This window comes from Tursiops truncatus, chromosome 9, assembly GCF_011762595.2.
Source record: "Tursiops truncatus isolate mTurTru1 chromosome 9, mTurTru1.mat.Y, whole genome shotgun sequence".
Taxonomy (NCBI): Eukaryota; Metazoa; Chordata; class Mammalia; order Artiodactyla; family Delphinidae; genus Tursiops; species Tursiops truncatus.
In genome coordinates this window covers 17055680-17077985 of record NC_047042.1, presented here as the reverse complement: position 1 = coordinate 17077985, position 22306 = coordinate 17055680, and the positions used below count along the sequence as shown (strand labels likewise).

Sequence of the window (22306 nt, the reverse complement as noted above, 5' to 3'; positions counted from 1 at the left end):
TTACTTTTTCTAAACTTTTTCCAGTCTTTATAAATGAACCTCAAATGTATTATTTTATAATAGAACAAATTAGTTTAACCAATACATTAGTAAGACAAAAAGTACCAAGCACTAAGTAAACACCTCTCAGATAGTGGGGTGACATTATTCTACGGTTACTTCCTAGGATATTTCTTCTTATAGATAAAAATCTAAGCTATTGATAATCTAATTAGATTATTAATATCAAAGCGATGAGGCTGTGAAAACATGATTGCTTAAGTACAGATACCAGGAAAGCAAACAAAGCCCTGTAATATAAACTCACAGCCTATAATGTACTCTCCTTTTGAGATTAGAAATTAAAACCATCAGTGAATCTTGAATATATTTAAATGAGAAATACCAGGTGGTAGAGTCTAGGCCCTAAACTGATTAGGTAAGAATAAAGAAAACAGTTACTAAGAAGCTGAACAAAATTCTTTTAGTCTAACTGGAACAGAACAGCCATAAAATGTCTTAAGTTACTAAAAATACACCTGTGCTGTTTTTGTAATCTTTCTCTATGATGGTATATATTTAGGATTGCAACAAATAAGATGGAGGCCAACTGAGCTTTAACAGTAATAATTCTTTACAATTTGATTTTAAGATCTCAGAAGACTAGATTTTACTGGAAGGAAACTTAAAGATTATTTAGTCCAACTGTCATTTTATAGGTGAGGAAATTGAGGCCTGGAAAGGTTTAGTAAATTTTAGGAGGTTACATAACTTTATTGGTAGCATTTTTTAAACTAGAATCCCAGTTGAATGGTTTTTACATCTACAATTAATGTTAAGTAAAAGTGAAAAGCAAAACAAAACAAAACAATTCACCTCAATCCAATTTGTAAGCCAGTAACACTCTGGATCTGTGTTTTCCACTGTGAAGAGAACATTTCCTCTGGGAATGACAGAGCCCTCAGGAACAGCTTTTACTTCTATTGGAAGATGCCCATCATATTTCTGGTAAGAGACAATAATGAAATTATTAATTCAGCAGGTGGTATGCCATTACCTGTTTAAATAAGGTTCTTTATATTTTACAGAAGCTAAACTTACTGTCATAGAAATTGCAATTGTAGATCTTATTATATTGCTAGTAATCTGGTCAGAATATCCTTATCCTCCTGAAATAAAATTAGCTAAAATGATTAACAGTTTAGTACTAGCATTAATTTTTAAATTTTATGCTGTAAAAGTACTTCTGTTAAGAAAATTTGTCACTTGAAGAGAATTTCAAACTGATTTCAAAACAAAAAAGTTGTTTTCCTATTCCTTCCAAAAAAAGAGTTTATTCCAACATATTCTAAGAGGACTATCTCTCTTCTAAGTAGGTCATTTTCATAAAAGAAAGGCTAAAGACTGAAAGATAAAATAATGGACTGCTATTAGAGAGCACAACAAAATGAACAAACAAATAAGAAAAAGAGAGCACTCCTTGCCAGTAGAAGAATCTTAAATAGGTTTTCTCTATACTGGTAGTAGACCTGATACCATTTTGGTAGTAGACAGACCAATCATAAGTATACTTTCTAGAGCTTTGGCAGTCAATATCCAAGTGCAACAATTCTCTCCCAAATTAGGCTGAGGATATAGTGGCTACATGGTATGTTACTAGATATTTAATTACGCCTCCCCCTTTTTAAAGTTAAAAGCTGTGGCTAACTTTTGGCTAGTAAGGTTTATTTATGTGATTTGGGACAAGGTAACTAGAATAAAAAAAAATCACGTTACAGCAGAAAGAATAATGCCTTAAAATCCTAGCTTGGATGCAAAAGCAGGTAGGAAACTGTGGGCAAGTAATTTAGAATCGCAAGGTCTCAGACTCCATGCTTGTAAAAGGGGTTACACAAGATTATCTCTAGGGAATCTATGAATTCCTAAGATTCTCTGAATATAAAATAAAAAGGTTTACCACCCTGACCACTGAGAATTCTATTACTAAGCACAGCACTTAACTTACCTATAACTATAATCCTCACAACAAACCAAATGGGTTAAGTGTCAACCAAATGAGTTAGCCAACATAATCAAAATATGTTAGCCAACATATTTTACTGACCTTACTCAAGATATGGGAAAACTAGCAGCGTGCTTACTCAACTTCTTCAAAGACCAGTAATTACCAAACAGTAAAATCAATATTACGATACAGGCAGGAAAGTTAAAGTATTTCTAATTACTTTGTGTTTGATAGTTTACAATGAAAAAGACATTCATTTTAAAGATAATGAACACTTAACATAGCAAGATGCCAATAGATCCCATTCCCAACCTATCTTTGTAACAGAGAAAACCACCAGGGGACATTCAACACTTATGACTCAATTCCCATGTCTTTGGATGCCCAAAAGTTTAAGCAAGGAATCCAAACATGTTAGGTAGGAATATTACAGTACAATAAAGAATGAAAATTAACTTCATAGATTTGCACCAAACCATTCTTCTAACTATTCAGTAAGGGAAATGTCCTAGAAGTATTGCATAGAGACAGACTCACAGCATCTATTTTCTTAGATAATGTACAGTCCAGAAAATAGGCTTAAATTTTCAAATTGCCAAATAATCATGCTCTTTCTTAATTATAATGTATTTTCAAAGAAAGGATTAAATTACCTTTCTGAAAAATGTTATTTAAATTATAATACATATTACAACAAATTACTTAGATATGCTATAGATTTTAGATACTAATGATGTGTTACCAGGAAAAAAAAATTAAACATTAACTTTTCACAAGAATGTCTAAATAGCCATTATATTTATAGGGTCACAGACAGAAAAGAGTTACAATTACAGTTGACCCTAGTACAATGCTTGTGTTAGAGGCACCCACCCTCCTCTGCACAGTCAAAAATCCATGTATAACTTATGGTCAGCCCTCTGTAACTGTGGTTCCTCTGCATCTGTGATTTTGCATCTGCGGATTCAACCAACTGCAGATTGTGTAGTACTGCAGTATCTACTACTGAAAAAACTCCACATGTACATGGACCCATGCAATTCAAACCTGTGTTGTTCAAGGTTTGAATACCTGTGTTGTGTACAGTCTAATCTTCTATTCAAATTCCATGGCAAGAAATTCTGAACTAAAAGCAAAACCAAAATACATAGGTCAAAACATGAAACCATTTTTTACCTCAAGAATGTAGTTCCATCCCTTTTCATTAAAGACATCGTCTTGGAAATGCTCTTTGTACACCTCTTTGGCTTCCTGGATCTTCTCTTTGGTCACTACTTTACCTAAAAAAATAAACATCTCCTGTTTACATTTCTAAAGGCATGCTGTGAGTTGCTGAGTTGTCATAGGATTAATGTCTCTAGCTATTTCGCCCATTCTGTGGATTAAAAAGACAAGAACTGAGGTTAAATGATTCACCCAGAGTCAACAGCAGAGTCAGAAAAGGAATTTGCCCTTCTAACCACTCGCTCTAAGCATAAATGTTAATTTCTTATTTGAAAAGCAAATTTGCAATAGAAGAGATTATTACATGTATAGTATTTTTAAAAAATCACAGTAATAAATTAACTTTTGGGAGATTTTTTAAAAATCTCTATTAATTTATACAGTCTTCAGATTTGAGAGTAAGCCTTTGATAGCTGGCTTTCCAGGTGAATCTGCTCACTTTATTCATAAAGGATGTCTTTGGGGCTGATAATCCAATAATTTTTACAATGCCTAAGTTTTTGCCCCCCAAATATACTTTTAGCTAACTTTATCTGTAAAATGAAGATAATAGTAGAGTACCTACTTTTAGAGTGGTTGTGAGGACGAAATGAGTTAAGACATCTGAATTAAAGCACTTAGAATAATGCTGGCCTATAACACACAATATATTTTAGCTGTAATTAATAACATTTTATAAAGTTTTTAAGCTGTAGAAAATTGAAGTGTGACATTAGTCTTTGGTAACTTTCTCTAAATAAGATCGCTAGTAAATTCATTTAAAATATCTTGGGTAATCTTGTTGCAATGAAGTACTTTGGATATCCAAGTAGGTTTTCAATAGTATAACATATCTGAACTATCTGATCTTAAAATTGCCAAGGTTACAGAAAAATGTCATCATCTGCATAAAATTCAAGTTATTCTGTATTCAATTCTGAGATTACTTTTATGTGAAAAGGTTAGAAATGAAATTTTCCAAAATGTATAAAAATCTTGGGCACTGTTTCCCCCCTCCAAATACCATTACAAAATAAGACTAGAAATGGACTTTCAAATAAGAAAGCACAGAAATTATTTCAGGGATTTTTTTCTTCTTTAAAATGCATTTGAGGGACTTCCCTAGTGGTCCAGTGGTTAAGACTCTGCCTTCCAATGCAGGATGCAAGGGTTCGATCCCTGGTCTGGGAACTAAGATCCCACATGCCGTGGGGTGTGGCCAAAAACTTAAAAAAAAAAATGCATTTGAGACTAAGTCCACCGTTACAGGTAGTTTTGAAAAATAGGCCTTTAAGGTAAAACTGACTAGCAAAACATATTCTAATTATAATTGCTACCACAATTCAAAATGAGTTCCCAGGTCAGTAACAAATCCTTTATTTTGAATTAATGACTAACGTCTATTAACAAACCAGATTAGCCTCAGAAAATTATTCACTTTTCTAAATTTATTCCCAATCTTACTAGTTTCAGAAAATCTTTGTCATATTTAGAACACCAAGCACATAAGTCAAATTATAAAATTTAATGCTTTCAAATTAACAGATTTCTAAAAATTCCAAAACAACCCCTAAAATAGTTAGGGTAATTAAATAAACATCAAACTAGGACTTCCCTGATGGCGCAGTGCTTAAGAACCCGCCTGCCAAGGCAGGGGACATGGGTTCAAGCCCCGGACCAGGAAGATCCCACATGCCGCGGAGCAACGAAGCCCGTGAGCCACAACTACTGAGCCTGCGCTCTAGAGCCCGTGAGCCACAACTACTGAAGCCCGCGCGCCTAGAGCCCGTGCTCCACAACAAGAGAAGTCACCGCAATGAGAAGCCCGCGCACCGCAACGAAGAGTAGCCCCCACTCGCCGCAACTAGAGAAAGCCCGCGTGCAGCAATGAAGACCTGATGCAGCCAAAAATAAATTAAAAAAAAATCAAAATTAGACTATTCAAAAAGGTACTTAAAATAATACAACAATATAGGAGGAAAACTATGATGAGGTATATAAAAGCAGTGTTTTAAACATATTAGGAAAAACAATACCTTTTAAGTACTTATTAAGAATGTACTGCAACCCATAAAATACTGTTTCCTCATATTTCACCTTCCTTATTTTGGAGTTTTCTGTCTTCTTTTCACGGCATTCAAAGTAGGAATAAACTTTGCTTGTATTGGGTGGGTACTGTTTATAGTGAGTAACCTATATGAAAGAGAAAATACCTGAATTAGAAAATACCAGAAGAATAGAATGTAAATTATGATAAAAAGAGCTTGAAATTATTTAAAACCAGAGAAACTATAGCAGAAATACAAATCAATAAATTGTTATTTTATAAATAGTTCCTGCATTCACAAATATATAGTCTGTACCAACTGTGTATCAGGCCCTGCTTCAGATGCTGAGGATGGGGAAGTAAAACAGACCGACTAGTCCTTCCTCCCATAGGGCTAGGGAGGGCTGAGAGATCATAAACAAAATAATTTGAGCTAGATGGATGCTATGAAAAATTAAAAGAAAATGATGGACTAGAAGGGGCCTGGGAGACTAAAGAGGAGGCCAAGAAGGCTTCTCTGAGATAGTAACATGTGAACAAGATTTACTGACGAGGAAACAGGAAATATCTTGACTTCAGGGACGGAAGAGAATGAAGACCACTGTGGTTGGTGCTTAGAGAATGGGGAGCGGCACATGGTAAGGTCAGAGAGAGAGAGATGCACAGACAAGATCATGTAAGGCTCACAGGCTACCAAGGAGCCTGAATTTTACCTGAAGTGCAGTGGGAAGCCATTAGCATGCTTTAAGCTGGAGTGAATATGATCTGATTCACCTCTGACAAGGATCAGCTTGGCAGAGATGGAGAATGGATTATGGGTGACCAGAGTGGACACAGAGCATTAAAAGGCTACTGCCAAAGACTAGGTTGGGTGAGAGACTGGCTCAGTATCTTTGGAGAAGTAGGCTGATAGATTAGATTTGGGAATAAAGAGGGGAAGGAATTAAGGATGTCTCCTAGATTTTTGGCTTGACAACTGAGTGAATAATGGTGCCATTTACTGAGATGGGGAAAGCCATTGGAAGGACTGGGTAAGGAAATCAAGAGCTTAGTTTTAAATATGTTAAGTAAACACTAACAAAAAGTTTCATAATATTCAAAATTAAAGTGACCTGCCAAAAGGGAGCCCTTAAATCATGTTGTTTTTCAGCACTGCTTTGACTTACATTACTAGAGAAAAGAGTTGTACAATAAATTTAAAATTACTTATAAGATGAAGAGAAAAAAAACAAATTTCTCATAATATCCTCAGCAAACATTACCCCTAAAAATGTTTCCTCAAGTGGCATAGCCTTCCTGCAACTAACAGAGTACTGCCAGTACTTAAATATATGTGTGGTAAGAACAGAGGCACACAGGAAAATGTAGCTCTTCTAATAAAACTTAGTTTCACAGTTAGTTATGTGGTTGATTTACTTCATGAAAAAATAAGCTTCTAAAAACTGCAATCCCAGATATCCCTGTATAACAGTTCAAGAGAGGTATGAGAAATATTTAAGTTGCATAGAATCTTTCTGTGACAGCGAAGTATAATTTTCTCCTGAGCTTCTCTAGATTTCCCATAAGGGTGACGTGATATATTTCCAAGAGCTTTCCTCCCACAATGGGATCACACGACCAAAGGCAACTACTACTAACCACCTTTTACAGTTAATCACTAAGAAATAATCACAAGCCAACATTTTAACAGCACCATGTGTATGGAAGAGCACGTGGAATAACAGACTCAAAGTCACAAACTAAGCTATGTTACCTATGTAATATCTAAGGGCACTCATAAGAGGCACTTCCATTGGCTAAGACTCTCTGCCTCTTCAAAGGTGATGTGCCAGAAACAGCAAAAATCATAACTGATTCTTTCTTCTTTTCAATATTATTCAAGATTTGTCAAGCCCTGGACTTCTGTTGCCCCAGAAAATAATTCATTGCTATTTGGCTTTTGAAGTAGTAACTTCAAAATACAACTTAAAGGATTTTTGGATTACATTATTTTGGTGAAGGTGATAAATTGTAAAACCAGCCATTATCATTATGCTGCCTCTTCCCTTAAATCGGGCAGAGTTCCTGGCAACTTATACCTTTTTTTGCCGCAGCTTTAAGAGAGATTTCATACTGACAAAAAGGATACCAGTTTCTGGTATTTTTGTTTTGCAAGATACTCTACAATCATTACTGACCTAATCCAATCTTCCTAGGAGGTATGTTCATGATTTACATGCAGGATTTTATTTCTGTTGCTTGAGTTTTTCCTATAATTTATAATATAAAACTTACTGGAAAAACTCTATCCTAAGAATGAACAGGTACTCTCTGACATACAAACTGCAGCAGGACCACGTGTCTCACAAGGCTTAGGCTGCTGCTGTGACCATACTTAAGTGCCTGTTCAGAAGCGGTGAAAGAGAAGCAACTATGAAAAACAGGAACAGCTCAGAGGAAGACACTGCATAGCTAAAAGTCCAAGGCAGGACTAACTTGCCCATAAGATTGTCATCTATCCCCAAATCTTTTCCTCCAAAAAGCCCCAAATTAAGATTTGTTATTCCGCTACTAATGAGGAAGCAAGCTCTTCTTTAAAAAAAGCTAACTTGGGTGCTTAATCATCATACATGAATTATACAGCCTCTTATAACTTTTCTAAAATCAACTTTCACCCATCTTAGATTGTAAGGGACATCTTTCGTATTTTATAATATGTAGTAGGTCTCCAATATTTATTAAATTAATGCATGAAAATGTGCTGAGTTCTAGATAACCATTTTTAAATGACCTTTTGAGAAGCAACCCACACTGGACGGCACATTTCATAACTAACATGTGATGTGGTTTAAACTGTAAATTGCTTAGGGATTACTTTCTTGTGCTATACATTATCTTTTCCAACTAGGGCTCAATTGACAACATCATCCATTTTAATCTGCTAACAGGTAAAATGTTCAGAAATGTTTAAATGATTCTCTGCTGTAGTCTGTTACAAACATTATCTACATAGAAGGGGAAGGAAGAATGGAACAGAAATGAATCTTTTAATGATCCGGTTATTCAGAAACTGATCAATGGCTATCCCAGAAATAACTGAAAAAAATGACCTGTCTCTTTTACAAAAAAACGTTCCAAATGCTTTTTAAGCACTGCAATGGCTAAGGCCAGCCCAAACGCACCTTTCTCTAGCTGGCTTAGCACAATGTAGATATAACACAGTAGATAATTTTACTTTAAACCATTTTGAAAACATAAATGGTTAACACTTAAGATTAAGTGTCCTTTTCATTTGGAACAAGAACCCAGGATAAAAATAGAAGAAACAACCACATTCACCTATTTCCTTAGTTCATCAATATGTATAATAAAGTATGAGATTACAGAAATGAGTATGTATCTTAAATGCCTCTCCTTTGGCCCAAATTGTCCTGATCCCTCTGGAAAGGATACAAGTGAAAACAAAATTCCCACATGTTGTCATGCACTTGGACACTATCCCATCTACTTGCAAAACACCTTTCTCTAGTGCCTAGACAGCCAATTATCCTTGCTTCAGTTCTAGAAAAAATAAATCAACAATATCCTGCTCTCTTCCACCAATACATCTAAAGCTGTTAGCTCCCTACTTTAACTGGCCAACAGTATGCAAGTACTGATAAGGATATGCATGTAACATTCTCATGTAATTTCCTAATAAAAGTGTAATTTCACTACTTCTAGACTCAAGATTACCATTTCTGTCTCCTCTTCATCTAAGAAGATAAAAAGCCAAAAATACTAAAGAGGCTATAAGGACCACTAAAAGTGTAAGGAAAATGAAACTTAAACGACTAAATTGTGAGTGTGCAATACACTACTTATTTTACTGTACTGCTGTAAACCACTGGTATAAAACATATCATCCTGACTGAATCCTCTTGAGGGTTTTTTTGTGGGGAAGGGAGGGAAATGAAATATCTTACGCAGGTGATAATCTTCTTAAAAGGTTTTATATTCGAAATGGGATAAAATACACCAGTCTGACCTGAAAATGTACAGGAATAAACTTTACTAAATAGATGCAAATTCTGATAGTGTTGTTAAGTATGCCTTGCTAGCAAATTAGAAAACTTTAAGGTAACCACTCTTACCTTTCATCCCAGGAAATTGATGTTAAAGCAATTTACATTCCTTATATATAATGGCTAGAGGAACTACAAACGAAAGAAGCTTGCACACTGTTTTGTAATGTTTAAACCATTTTGAAAATATAAATGGTTAACACTTAAGTGTCCTTTTCATTTATAACAAGAACCCAGGATAAAAACAGAAGAAACAACCACATTTACCTATTTCCTTAGTTCATCATTATGTATAATAAAGTATGAGATTACAGAAATGAATATCTATTTATTTAAATTTATTTATCGTATTTATTTATTTTTAGCTGTCTTGGGCCTTCGTTGCGGTGCGCGGGCTTCTTATTGCGGTGGCTTCTCTTGCTGCAGAGCACGGGCTCCAGGCGCACGGGCTTCAGCCGCCATGGCTCGTGGGCTCTAGAGTGCAGACTCAGTAGTCGTGGCCCATGGGATTAGTTGCTCCGCTGCACGTGGGATCTTCCCGGACCAGGGCTCGAACCCATGTCCCCTGCATTGGCAGGCGGATTCTTAACCACTGTGCCACCAGGGAAGCCCTGAATATATACTTTAAACGTCTGTTTTGTTTTTTTTAAAAGTTGGACCAATCAACCTCCGTTTATATTTCCCATTTTCAATAAAATAAGTTACTACATTAAAAAATCTGAAAATTATTTTAAAGATTTAGTTAAGGATAAAGTTCTAGAAAACTATGCATGAGACCATTCTAAAATCACTGTTAAAAATAGTCAAAACACTATAATTGAACTAAGAGACCACAAGAGGAGCACAAGTAAAAATACCCTTGATAGCACTATGATATCCTTGCAATTGTGTAGATTTCCACTTTAAAATTCCATTTAAAAGACCACTTGTTAAAGAAACTTGGTTCTACTTTAAATAATAACCCACCTAAATTATCATAAGTAGAATCTTAAACCAGCTGGGAAGGAAAGTTCAACAGAGAACTTAAGTAAAATGGGATTCTCCAAAATACTTTATTGGAATATTTAAGAAAAAACAAAAAGCAACAAAAACCGCAACAAAAACCAAAATCTGAAAACATTATGCTTTAATCACTATATTCCAAACTACCATGCTGCTCAAGTAAAAACGAAAATTTATTCTGCGAAAGTGGAGTTTCCAGTCTGACATATCATCTTTTAGGTGTCCTGGCTAACAAAGCTTGTTAGCAAAGTATAATCCAGTTTATTTCATATAATTTGGAAACTAGGGGAAATGATATTTGCCGGATTTCTCTTTAATCACTCTTCCCTTTACTAATGTGTGTGAGTTTCAAATAAAATTAACGGGTCAGCTATACATGCAAGCGTCCAATAGCCATAGTAAGAGAATGTTGTGTCGCTTCTCTCTCAACAAGTTCTCCAAGGTTAACTACAGTTCCTTTAACACCTCGTGTTTCACTTTCCTTTTCACAGAAACCTCACAGGGATCCTAATGGAATAAGGACAGATCGGCCTTTCCAAGAAGAGGTACGGAGCGTGAGTGATCACCAGGAGCAAGGGAGTCTGAAACGGAGCCCAGTGGAATGGGACGGGGGACCCAGCCGGGCCACAGGCACAGGAACGTGGCTGGCTGCTCTGGCACCCCTACTAGGACTTCGCCCACCCGTTCCTCGGGAAGGGGCGTACCTGCCGGCTAAGGCGTGAGCGCGCTCGACTCAGCTCCGCGGGGGAAACCCCACTTCTCAAACCCGGCTCAGTCTTTCCACCGTGGAACCCCAGGGGCCGTTACCTAACTGACCCGCTCCTCGGGCGAGCCCTCGCTCAGCCCGGCCCGGGGCCAAAAGGCCGTGCTCCTGCGGAAGGCGTGAGCTCGGCCGGTGACGCCCCAGCCACCCCGGCCGCCGGCCCGCTGAGCCGAGCTGAGCCGCCCCGAGCCCCGGGCAGCAGGCGAGCGGCACCAGCTCGGGCCCGCCTCAGCCCCTCGCCGCGCCCCCCCCAACCACGCACCCCCAGGCCCCGCCTCCTGCCGTCTATCCCTCCATCCCTCCTCCATCCGCCTCCTCCCCACTGCGGCGCCAGCCTCACCTGCCCCTAGTCGCCGCCGCCGCCGCCGCGCCTTCCCTCGGGGCCGCCTCGCGCCACGACCCCAGCCCGGCCGCCCCTGCCCCGCAGCCTCGCGCTGGTCCCCGACGCGCCCTCTCTTCCTCCGTCACCTGCCCCCGCCCCGAGCTTCTACCTTGTACGAGTCGGTGGCCAGGAGGATGTTGAACTCGGCTTCTGCCGCAGCATTCATCTCGGGCCGGAGTGTAGGGGCCGCGCGCCGCGGGCTGCCCGGCGCGGCTGCGAGGAAGGAGAAAAATGGGCTTCACCGCGCTCCGTTGCTTAAGTCACCGCTCTGTCGGAGAGGGAGGGTGAGAGGAGGGGGAAACGGAGCCGGGAGGAGGGACCAGAAGAGGGCAGGCCTGGGAGCCGTGACGCGGCGGGGGAGGCGGCGCGCGCGCTCGCAGTCTAGGGACTCCGGCGGCCTCCTCACCCCGACTCCCCGCCCCCGCCCCATCGCCCTGGCGGGGACGCGAGGGGCGGGGCGCGGCCGCGCGTGCGCAGCGCGCAGGGGGCGGGGCGGGTAGGACGTGAGGCACGCTCCCTTCTCGGAGACGCCCATCCCGGGAAGCCTGAGGCTGCGAGGCCGCCCCGGCCCTTGACCCGGGCGCCGGCTTGGCTTTCGTTTCCCTGCCCGGCGCAGTGGGGCGGGGCCGAGAGGGGGCGTTCCCAGCCTCGCCACCTCTGCGATTAGCCGGTTCGCCCGCCCCGCTGGCACCTTCCTATCCTACCCAGTCCTGGCCCGTTTTCTGAGTCCTCTTGAAGTCACGCCACCCGGCTAGGGGCCAAGGAGCCTCCCTCTGCCCGTCTCTCCGTCCCCCTCGCGCACGTACTCACCTTTGTCTCTGGCTCGGATTAAGGATCGAGCCTTTTGCCTCCATCCCTCGTGTCCCTCCTGGTCCTCCTAACCCTCGCTTTAAAATCTGAAGAGCGGCGGTGAGGAATAGGTCTGGGGGTCCCCTTTAATCTGACGCATCGACTCCGCTTTCCTCCGGCTCTATGGCTGAGCTCTTGATCCTTTGAGGATGCTTAGACTGTCCCCGAGAAAATAGACTGCGCCCAAAGTCGGGGGTTGAATTCAATCCTCACAGATAATCAAAGGACAAGACCTAGTTGAATCTAATATTGCCGAGAAGTAAACGGCAACGAGCCAAGTCTTTGACAGGGTGTGAGACTGACGTTTGTCATCGTTGTAATCGCTCAATCTTGGGAAACGGGTTGGCAACCTGGAAATAAAAAAACGAGTGAAACGACGTCGGATGACTTCAGCCAAATGCGGACCATCTATTTGCGCAGTTCTCATACGTGGTTGCATTTTTGCGTAAAACTAAGATTCCCTTTGTCCCCATGATCAATAGCTGTTTTTTTTTTTTTTTTTTTAAGATTTAGGTTTTACAAGATACAAGTAGCTGGGAAAAAGCGATTTAATGAAAACCAGTACGGGAACTTTACAGATTGTCATTCAAATTAGTGAAAGTCTCATTTTATGGGGGTGGGGGGTCGGGGTGGAGGCTGTGAATTGAGAGTTTCATTGCCCGAAAACTGACACCGCTTCAATTAAAAGCAACTTCAGTCCAGACAATGTCACGGAGTCAGTACAGATTCCTGACAAATGCCTCCATCTATAGGTAGATGCAGCACAAGCAAAGATCACAGAAGTAGTGAGATATCCCTAGGCACTCACCAAGGTAGTGAAAAATGCTAATGCATTTAGAATTATTTTCAACAACGAGGTTTAAGACAAACGAGGCTTTTTTGGTTGACCTTACGTGTGTTTACTAGGGGAAATTACTTTTAAAACTATTTAAATAATTAAAATATAAAAAATTTTATTAGGGGAGATTCTGTTATATTAGTTTAAGCAGTGCCATTCAAAGAAGAAAAATAATCCTTTTTGCTCCTCTTAATTTGGAGCTTTTTTTCCTTCATTCATTTAAAATTTCTATAACCTGCTTTACTTAAATGATAAATGCTTTTTGCTTAGCTTCCTGGAATCCATGTATGTATATAACTGACTATTGTTCTATGCACCTTATGCAGGAAAAAAAAAAAAAGAATTCTGATTACAAAGAGGGCTTTGTTTATGGTAGCATTTTTTTAAAAAAGCAAAATAAAATTTGAACTGCATTCTTTGAGCTGAAGTTACAGTTTTAAGGTGAAAAGCCTTAATATCAGTGCAAGTAAAAATGTTAATATTACACTGCTTGTTAAACGCAGAAACTCATAAAGCCTGCACCCATATTAGCAACTTAAACCCTCACAGCAGCCTCCAGAGAGGAAAATGAAGTCATGTTACCAATAGAAAATGACCATTTGTCTAAGGTAGAATTAGACACACTCTATATGTAACTACATGGTTAAGCAGGAACAATTTTGAGTTAGTCAGGATTTACAACTATGAAATTATCACCAAATACAAAGTCAAGGTTTCATTTTGAAATGGCCTCCCCGAAGGACAATTTAACAGCTAGCATTTAGTATGTTTATCTAGTAGCATATAAAAGATCTGAGAAACTGTTTCTCATAGGTCCCCGCAACATGACAAATGATGACGAAAACAAAGACTCAAATGGGCCCCCTCACTTTGTTCAAAGTCCTGGATTAATCTGCCACTCCTACCAAACAGCCCGTCAAGCTTGGTGAATTGGGCATCCAGCTCCTTGTCTATCTTCCTCAGAGAGCTATGAAAGGCCTGTGACTCATACATTTGATCAAAGTGGGTTTTCCTGCACCATCTTGTTTCCACACACCCTTCCAGACAGCCTTTGGTACACTTTTGTATTTCAAAGTTGCCTCGGATATTCTAATCAAACCTGAGTTCACCTCAGTAATAACACTGGAGAAGTAGGTGTGGGACTCACCCACCCGGAACGCCTGACAATGGTCCTATCCATTACCCTACATAACTTTCTCTAGCCTAACCAAGGAGCAAAAGCTGTCACGAAGACAAATGTAAAAGAGGAATTTTTAAATTAAACTTGAATCTTTTTCTTATTCAAACTTCCATGGCCCTTTGGGGACACCCCAGAGTTCTAATTTTGTAAGGAAAAGGTCTCATCTACAGAAAGACATGGGTCTTTGTGAATCTGATTATCAGCGCTGCCCACCCCTGACTCAGTTTGCTGGGTCCTCTACAATCACATAGAGATGCACAGAAAACTGCTGAGTCTTAGTCTAAAAGTATAGAAATGATAGAGTAAATGTAACCCACATACAGGAAGAATTAGCACACATACATGGATTGTTCATAGACCTTCCATTACAAAATGTTCTGGTACACTTTCTATGGTCTTGTGGTCTGACTGTGCTACACTCTTCTAACTAACTATTTTCCTGGGCAAAGTAAGGAAAATGTGTACATGTTATGATGCTATGAGTGGGGATTTGGATGTCATAATTACTTATAAATTTTGCTGATGGCCACTTTTAGACTCAATGGCCACAATCAATGACTGAGAGAATGAGACTGTTAGGACTATAAAAGACTGTCAAGATATTTTCATGCAGCGTTTCCCTAAGAGAGTTTTTATCACTGATGGTAGTATGTGGTACATATCAGTGGTACATAGATATGCATTTTTATTTCAATTATTATGTATTTACTTTATTTTATTTTTTTGTGGTACGCAGGCCTCTCACTGTTGTGGCCTCTCCCGTTGCGGAGCACAGGCTCCGGACGCGCAGGCTCAGCGGCCATGGCTCATGGGCCTAGCTGCTCCACGGCATGTGGGATCTTCCCAGACCAGGGCACGAACCCGTGTCCCCTGCATCGGCAGGCGGACTCTCAACCACTGCGCCACCAGGGAAGCCCTATGTATTTATTTTTAATGAGTTTTAGAAAAATATAACTAGCACACAAAACTCAATTTTTTTCTTGGGAATCATTACTTAGGATGAAGCCAAAGTTGATGGGCACTTGGACTGGTGAACTTTGTTATTTTCCTTGCCTTTCCTAACCTGTCAGCTGCTTTCATATCTTCAACAGAAGACTGGTTTCCTTGAAGAAGCTAAACAGAAAAGGCTACATACTGTATGATCTCATGTATATAAAATTCTAGAAAGGCAAAACTAGTGTGAAAGAAAGTGATTGTCAGAGGCTGAGGCTAAGGGAAGCTGACTGAATGCAAAGGGGCATGAGGAAACTTTTTGGGGTAAAGGAAATGATATGTGTGATAGTGATTACACAACTGTTCACATATGTCAGAATTAATTGAAGTCTATACTTAAAATTGGTGAATTGTGTATATATTATATCTCAAGAAAACTAAAGACTGGTTTTCTTGAAATCATTTAAAATATTTTCCCCCTCTTTCCCCATTCTGTTTTCTTATGTTTCCATTTCCATGTTCCCATTTTACTTTACACGATTTGGAGATAAACACCATTTTGCTCTCCTTAGAGAAAGGATAGTTGTTAGAACAAAAAAATCTTACAATTTGTATGGAAACACAAAAGACCCCAAATAGCCAAAGCAATCTTCAGAAAGAAAAACAGAGCTGGAGGAATCAGGCTCCCTGACTTCAGACTATACTACTGATACAAAGCTATAGTAATCAAAACAGTATGGTACTGGCACAAAAACAGAAATATAATCAATGGAAGAAGAAAGAAAGTCCAGAGATAAACCCATGCACCTATGGTCAACAACTCTATGATGAAGCAGGCAAGAATATACAATGGAGAAAAGACAGTCTCTTCAATAAGTGGTGCTGGGAAAACTGGACAGCTACATGTAAAAGAATGAAATTAGAAAATTCTCTAACACCATACACAAAAATAAACTCAAAATGGATTAAAGACCTAAATGTAAGACCTGATACTATAAGACTCTTACACGAAAACATAGGCAGAACAGTCTCTGACATAAATCGCAGCAAGATCTTTTTTGATCCACCTCCTAGAGTAATGAAAATAAAAAAGTAAACAAATGGCACCTAATTAAACTTGAAAACTTTTGCACAGCAAAGGAAACCATAAACAAAATGAAAAGACAACCCACAGAATGGGAGAAAATATTTGCAAATGAAGTGATACACAAGGGATTAATCTCCAAAATATTCAAGTAGCTCATGCAGCTCAATATTAAAAAAAAACCAAACAACCCAATCAAAAAATGGGTGAAGGATCTAAATAGAAAGTTCTCCAAAGAAGACATACAGATGACCAAAAAGCACATGGAAAGATGCTCAATATCACTAATTACTAGAGAAATGGAAATCAAAACTACAATGAGGTATCATGTTACACCTGTCAGAATGGCCATCATCAAAAAAAAAAATCAACAGTAAATGCTGGAGAGGGTGTGGAGAAAAGGGAACCCTCCTACACTGTTGGTGGGAATGTAAATTGGTACAATCGCTATGGAGAACAGTAAGGAGGTTCCTCAAAAAACTAAATGTAGAACTACCATATGATCCAGCAGTCCCACTCCTGGGCATATATCATAATTTGAAAAGATACAGGCACCCCAATGTTCATTGCAGCACTACTTACAATACCCAAGACATGGAAGCAACCTAAATGTCCATGGACAGGGGAGTGGATAAAGAAGATGTGTTTCATGTATACAATGGAACACTACTCAGCTGTAAAAATAATGAAATAATGCCATTTGCAGCAGCATGGATGGACCTAGAGATTGTCATATTGAGTGAAGTCAGACAGAGACAGATAAACACCATATGATATTGCTTATATGTGGAACCAAAAAAAAAGGTACAAATGAACTTATTTAGAAAACAGAAATAGAGTCACAGATGTAGAAAACAAACTTATGATGACCAGGGGGCAAAGGAGGGATAAATTGGGAGATTGGGACTGACATATGCACACTACTATACATAAAATAGATAACTAATAAGGACCTACTGTATAGCACAGGGAACTCTACTCAATACTCTGTAATGACCTATATGGGAAGAGAATCTAAGAAAGAGTAGATATATGTATATGTATAACTGATTCACTTTGCTGTACATCTGAAATTAACAGAACATTGTAAATCAACTATACTCAAAGAAAAATTTAAAAAAAACAAGAAAGGATAGTTGTGTTGAAGTTGCTGAACATTTATAGAAGCCCAATGTCAAAAGGAGTTTCTTGCTATTGAGTAGGAAGCAGGAAAAGGAATACAATTAAGTTCAATAGGAATATAAAAACACCTAGTATATACATAGTAATGTACAAAGAAGCATGAAGACTTCAAAAAGAAATGTCACATTTGTCCTCTGTTCTTTTCCAAAGCAGCTATGAAGTGACTGGGATCTGGAGTTGGGGGAAATAAAACAATACAGGTAGCTGATTCATAATTCCCAGTATATTCAGCATTGGACTGTAAAATCAAGGTAAAACTGCATATAGATATGACAATCAAGGAACAATCAAGGCCTGGATAAAGATCAACCACCTTCCACCCAACGTACACACCCTGGACTTTTTCTCTACCAAGAACTGCTCCACCCGTGAAACTTTACATTGCAGCCTTGCTTTCTCTGGTCAGTATATCCTGCTTTTCTCATTCACTCACTCACTCTCCTCCTGGAACTTTGTTGCTCAGCATTTGGCCATAAGACTTCACTTTCCTCCTTATCTAGACCTAGCCCTGTTCCTTCTAGTGTCAGCATCATCTGTGGCCCCCTTATTTCCTAGTTGGCCCTCAGACCCTTACCTTTTTTGCCCTTAGAGTATCCCGGCTGCTGAGCACCAGTAGGAAACATCACACAGCCATGAATCTGTCATCCACAGCAGGACAATGTGGTGCTGCCTGGCAGTCCTTTTATAACCCCCATTCAGCAGTCTTTCCCATTTTGCTCAGCAGTGTTTTGAAATGTTTACCTCCTTCCTCAAACTCTTTACCCTCAAACAACTGTCTCCCTCTTAGCAGACGATAGAGTCCCCTATGTAAGAAAAACCAAGGTCATCACTAGGAACTCCCTAAACTACCATAGCTATGAGAGCAGTGGTCTGTCTTTTTTAGAAGTCTATTCTCGGAGCCACGTGTAGTGCAAGGCACACAGCAGGGGCTTAGTAAATATTTACTGGCTGAATGGAGCTATTTCTATCACCGGCAAAAGTAGGATGGACCTTGTGGTAGATTATATCATCTGCCCATGTTCAAACTCCCTCTCTTTTGCATTGTTCACCCGTATTCAAAGTCCCTCTTCCACATCGTCGTGCTATTAAACTCAGGCATGACCACAGGAATTGCTTTAGCCATGAAAATGTGGACTGAGCTGATATGCAACACTTCCCTGCAGGAGCTTTAACTCAGGCGTGGTTGCCATTCTCTCTTTTCTTTCTGCCACCAAGACTGCAGGGTTCCAGTTGGGGGCTGAGCCATGATCCTAAATTCTGAAATGTGGGTGACACCGAACCAAATCAGAGCCAACAGGTGCTGGACGTGTAATGTGAGCGAGAATCAACCTTTCTCGTTGTCAACCGTGATGATTTTGGAGGTTGTCACCACAGCATAACTAGGATTATCCTGACAGATATAAGCCTCTACACACGTTTTCTTCTTTCTCCAGGCTCAGGGAAAGATGCCCTTCTCTCTGGCCCGGGCTAATCTCCCTCACCTATGCTCTGGATCCACCTCCTGCCCCTCCCCCCGCCATCTCCTTAGGTCCAAGGTCTTTTAAGTGTTCTGTTCTGCTGAGCCACACCTATGATACATTAGACGCTTGTATAAGAAGTCATTGTTCTAGATTTCCTTTTGTTTCTCCAAGTCACACCAACCTTGTGGGATAATCAAGAACTTGGGAAACAAACAAAATGGTTTAGTATTTACAGTCTTCTCTTCCCCTTCCAAATTATTACAGCTCCTCCCTTCCCAAGGTTTCAAAGACACTCATTTCAATGCAGTGACCACTCTTGGATTGGGGGTCATTCTCTCTGCTCTTTGCTCTGATGCATGGTAGCCTCTTCTAGTCTGCTTGTCATCCTTCTGCAGCCACATGCCCTGCAGTTGTGCTCATGCAGTGGCTTTGTACTTCTGTAAATGGTAGTGCTGGGTAAGGCTCTTGGCCCACTAGTGATTACGGCTCGTAATACACCTTTAAAAAGAATTCTGGCTTTCATTGTCCTCTCATCTCAAATACTTGGGACAACTTTCCAAGGGCTTACATAGAGGGTGTTGGGATGGTACCACCCTGTTTCAATAAACAGACCTCCCCTCACTTTTCTCAGATAGGATACTTTCGGTGCCAGGAGTGACACTATTGCTATTAAAGGTGGCTTAAGGAATAGGGGCTTAATTTCATCTACAACAGGAAGTCTTGGGGTAGGTTTTTCAAGGGTGGGTTCAGTAACTCAAAAATATCGAGATTCCTGGCTCTTTCTTTTTTCCCCCTCTGTTATCCTCAATATTATTAAAGAAGTGTCTTTGTCACACAAGTCACAAGATGATTGCCACAGCTCCAGGTATCATGACTTCACACAAAAACATGCAGAAGTGAGAAAAGAAAGTGAGGTTTTGTTTCATGTGCACGTCTCTCTTTTTATTAGATGGAAAAATCTTTCCCAGAAGCCCCCAACAGACTTCCCTTGGGCCCTACTGCCCAGAGTTGGATGTATGCCCACGCCCTAGATGCAAGGGAGAATGCAAAGGTGAGAATGTTGGCATATTCAGTTTCTGGAATAGGAGGAAAGCTCCACTGTCAAGGAAGAAGGGGGTTAGAAATGGAACTATCAATACCATATGATCCAGCAATCACACTCCTGGGCATATATCCAGAGAAAACCATAATTCGAAAAGACACATGCACCCCAATGTTCATAGCAGCACTATTTACAATAGCCAAGACATGGAAACAACCTAAATGTCCATCAACAGAGGAGTAGATAAAGGAGATGCGTTACATATAGACAATGGAATATTACTCAGCTATAAAAAAGAACAAAATAATGCCATTTCCAGCAACATGGATGGACTTACAGATTATCATACTAAGTGAAGTAAGTCAGACAGAGAAAGACAAATATGACATCATTCATATGTGGAATCTAATTTTAAAAATGATACAAATGAACTTATTTACAAAACAGAAACAGACTTATAGATATTGAAAACAAACTTACGGTTACCAAAGGGGAAGCATAGAGTGGGGGAGGGATAAATCAGGATCTTGGGATTAACATACACATACTACTATATATAAGACAGAAAACTAATAAGGACCTACTGTATAGTGCAGGGAACTCTACTCAATACTCTGTATATGGGAAAAGAATCTCAAAAAGAGTGGATATATGTATTATATGTATAACTGAATCACTCTGCTGTACAACTGAAACTAACACAACATTGGAAATCAACTATACTCCTATAAAATTAAAAAAAAGAAATGACTGTTGCGTGGGTAATGACAATAATCTCCTTATCACTACCTGCTAGAAGTCCAGGTGCCTCAGGGACCTCCTGTCACAGAGTGAATTCATTCTCTCTCTACATGAAGGAATCTGTACCTAGACTTTGCCTCTTCTGTCTCCTTCCTTATTAGAGGGTAATAATCTCACCATTCCAGGTAGTTCCATCATTCCTAAAGTTTTCGTCATAATTTCTTCCAACAGCTCGAGGCAATCTTAACGTCAGTGGAACCCTAGTGGCCTGCCTGGTACTCAGAAGCAACCCAAGCAGGATATGTAGGTTAAAGTCCTGTTTCTGCCACCCATCCTCCCATCCTTCCCCCACCCTCCCCAGTTTTGCTACTTTAAAGCAAGCAAAGCCACATTTATTCCCTATGCAGGCTCAGAAAAATGTGTGTTGGCTAGAAAAAATGTTTATACTTTTTTCCAGAGTGATCATGAGTATTTCTAAGGAGTAATCACTAAACAATGACCTACTCTCATATATATTTATTCAACTACTCTCATTACTTTATAATCTTACATTTTGTGCTCACTGTATCATTATACTGAATCTAATACAGTATTGGCTCTTATATTGTCAATAATAGTTTTCAGTTACCATCTGGATGCTTTAAATGTATTAATGCTTAGACTTTAAAAAATTAAGAAGAGTTTCTGTTCAATAAATTGTTATCACTATCATTTCAAAGCATTTATTAAGCATTTCATTCCATGTGGTACTATTCTAGCTGGTATATAAACAAAAGAAGGCAATACCTTTTGCCTAGAGGTTGAATAGTAAACATAGGAATTGTAATTGATTTAGTTAATGTAAATATTCATAATTTTCACTGATAAAGAAGGAGACCAAGCTCAGCCTGGGCTCAAAGAGATGGCTGCATCTTAGAAAGGCCTTTATTCCATTTCCTGAGTACTTACTATACTCAAGATCTTCGTGGGCTTACAGAGAATGATATGATAGAAACTCTGCCTTCTAGGGGCAAACAATCTTATGGGGAAACCCAAGAACTAGTTTTCCCTCCTTCTGAAGGTCATTTCACATCGCTTCAAAAACCGTACTTTAGCCTTGCTCTGCTGACATCCCACCCTGAACCACTGCTTACCTGCTGTTCTTAGGGCCCAGGATACACAGGCTGCAGCCCCCTGTGGGCTGATGGTACCCTGTCTACAGGGTCCTCCATGGAAGGCAGAGAAACACTGGACAGATGTTACCTCTTTAAATCCATGTCCCTTGTCGAGCACATCATTCCACAGAAAATCTGTATTAGGATGCAGTTACACTTAGTTGGCTGTAACAGAAACAAACAAACAAACACAATGGCCTAAATGATATTTAAGTTTACTTCTTTCTCTGAGAATAAGCAGTGCAGAGATGATAGAATGGTTCAGGAATCCACGCTCTGTCTTGTTTTGTCATCCTCAACGTGAGGCTTTGATCCCATGGTCTGAATTGGCTATTTCAACTCTGCTCACCAACTTTGCATTGGATGGCTGCTGTATGCAGAACAGACTGCAAGGGGTAAGAGAGTAAGTGAGGAACCCA

General features: G+C 39.7%; 1 protein-coding gene across 2 annotated transcripts in view; it reads right to left on the bottom strand.

Moving 5' to 3' along the window:
- The window catches only part of NAMPT (nicotinamide phosphoribosyltransferase), a 73646-nt gene extending 51655 nt beyond the window's left edge, over positions 1-21991 (bottom strand). The window contains exons 1-6 of one of the 2 annotated variants that reach the window (XM_033862896.2): positions 21867-21991; positions 12235-12623; positions 11534-11692; positions 5224-5380; positions 3161-3264; positions 856-984 (exon numbers count right to left, since the gene is read on the bottom strand). In XM_033862896.2, coding sequence (XP_033718787.1) covers positions 856-984; positions 3161-3264; positions 5224-5380; positions 11534-11590 — 447 coding nt within the window. In that variant the 5' untranslated portion in view covers positions 11591-11692; positions 12235-12623; positions 21867-21991. Of the gene's footprint in view, positions 1-855; positions 985-3160; positions 3360-5223; positions 5381-10983; positions 11161-11533; positions 11693-12234; positions 12624-21866 lie in introns of those variants that run through there. The other variant, XM_019940600.3, reaches the window with a different exon arrangement.
- Positions 21992-22306: the final 315 nt, after the last annotated feature.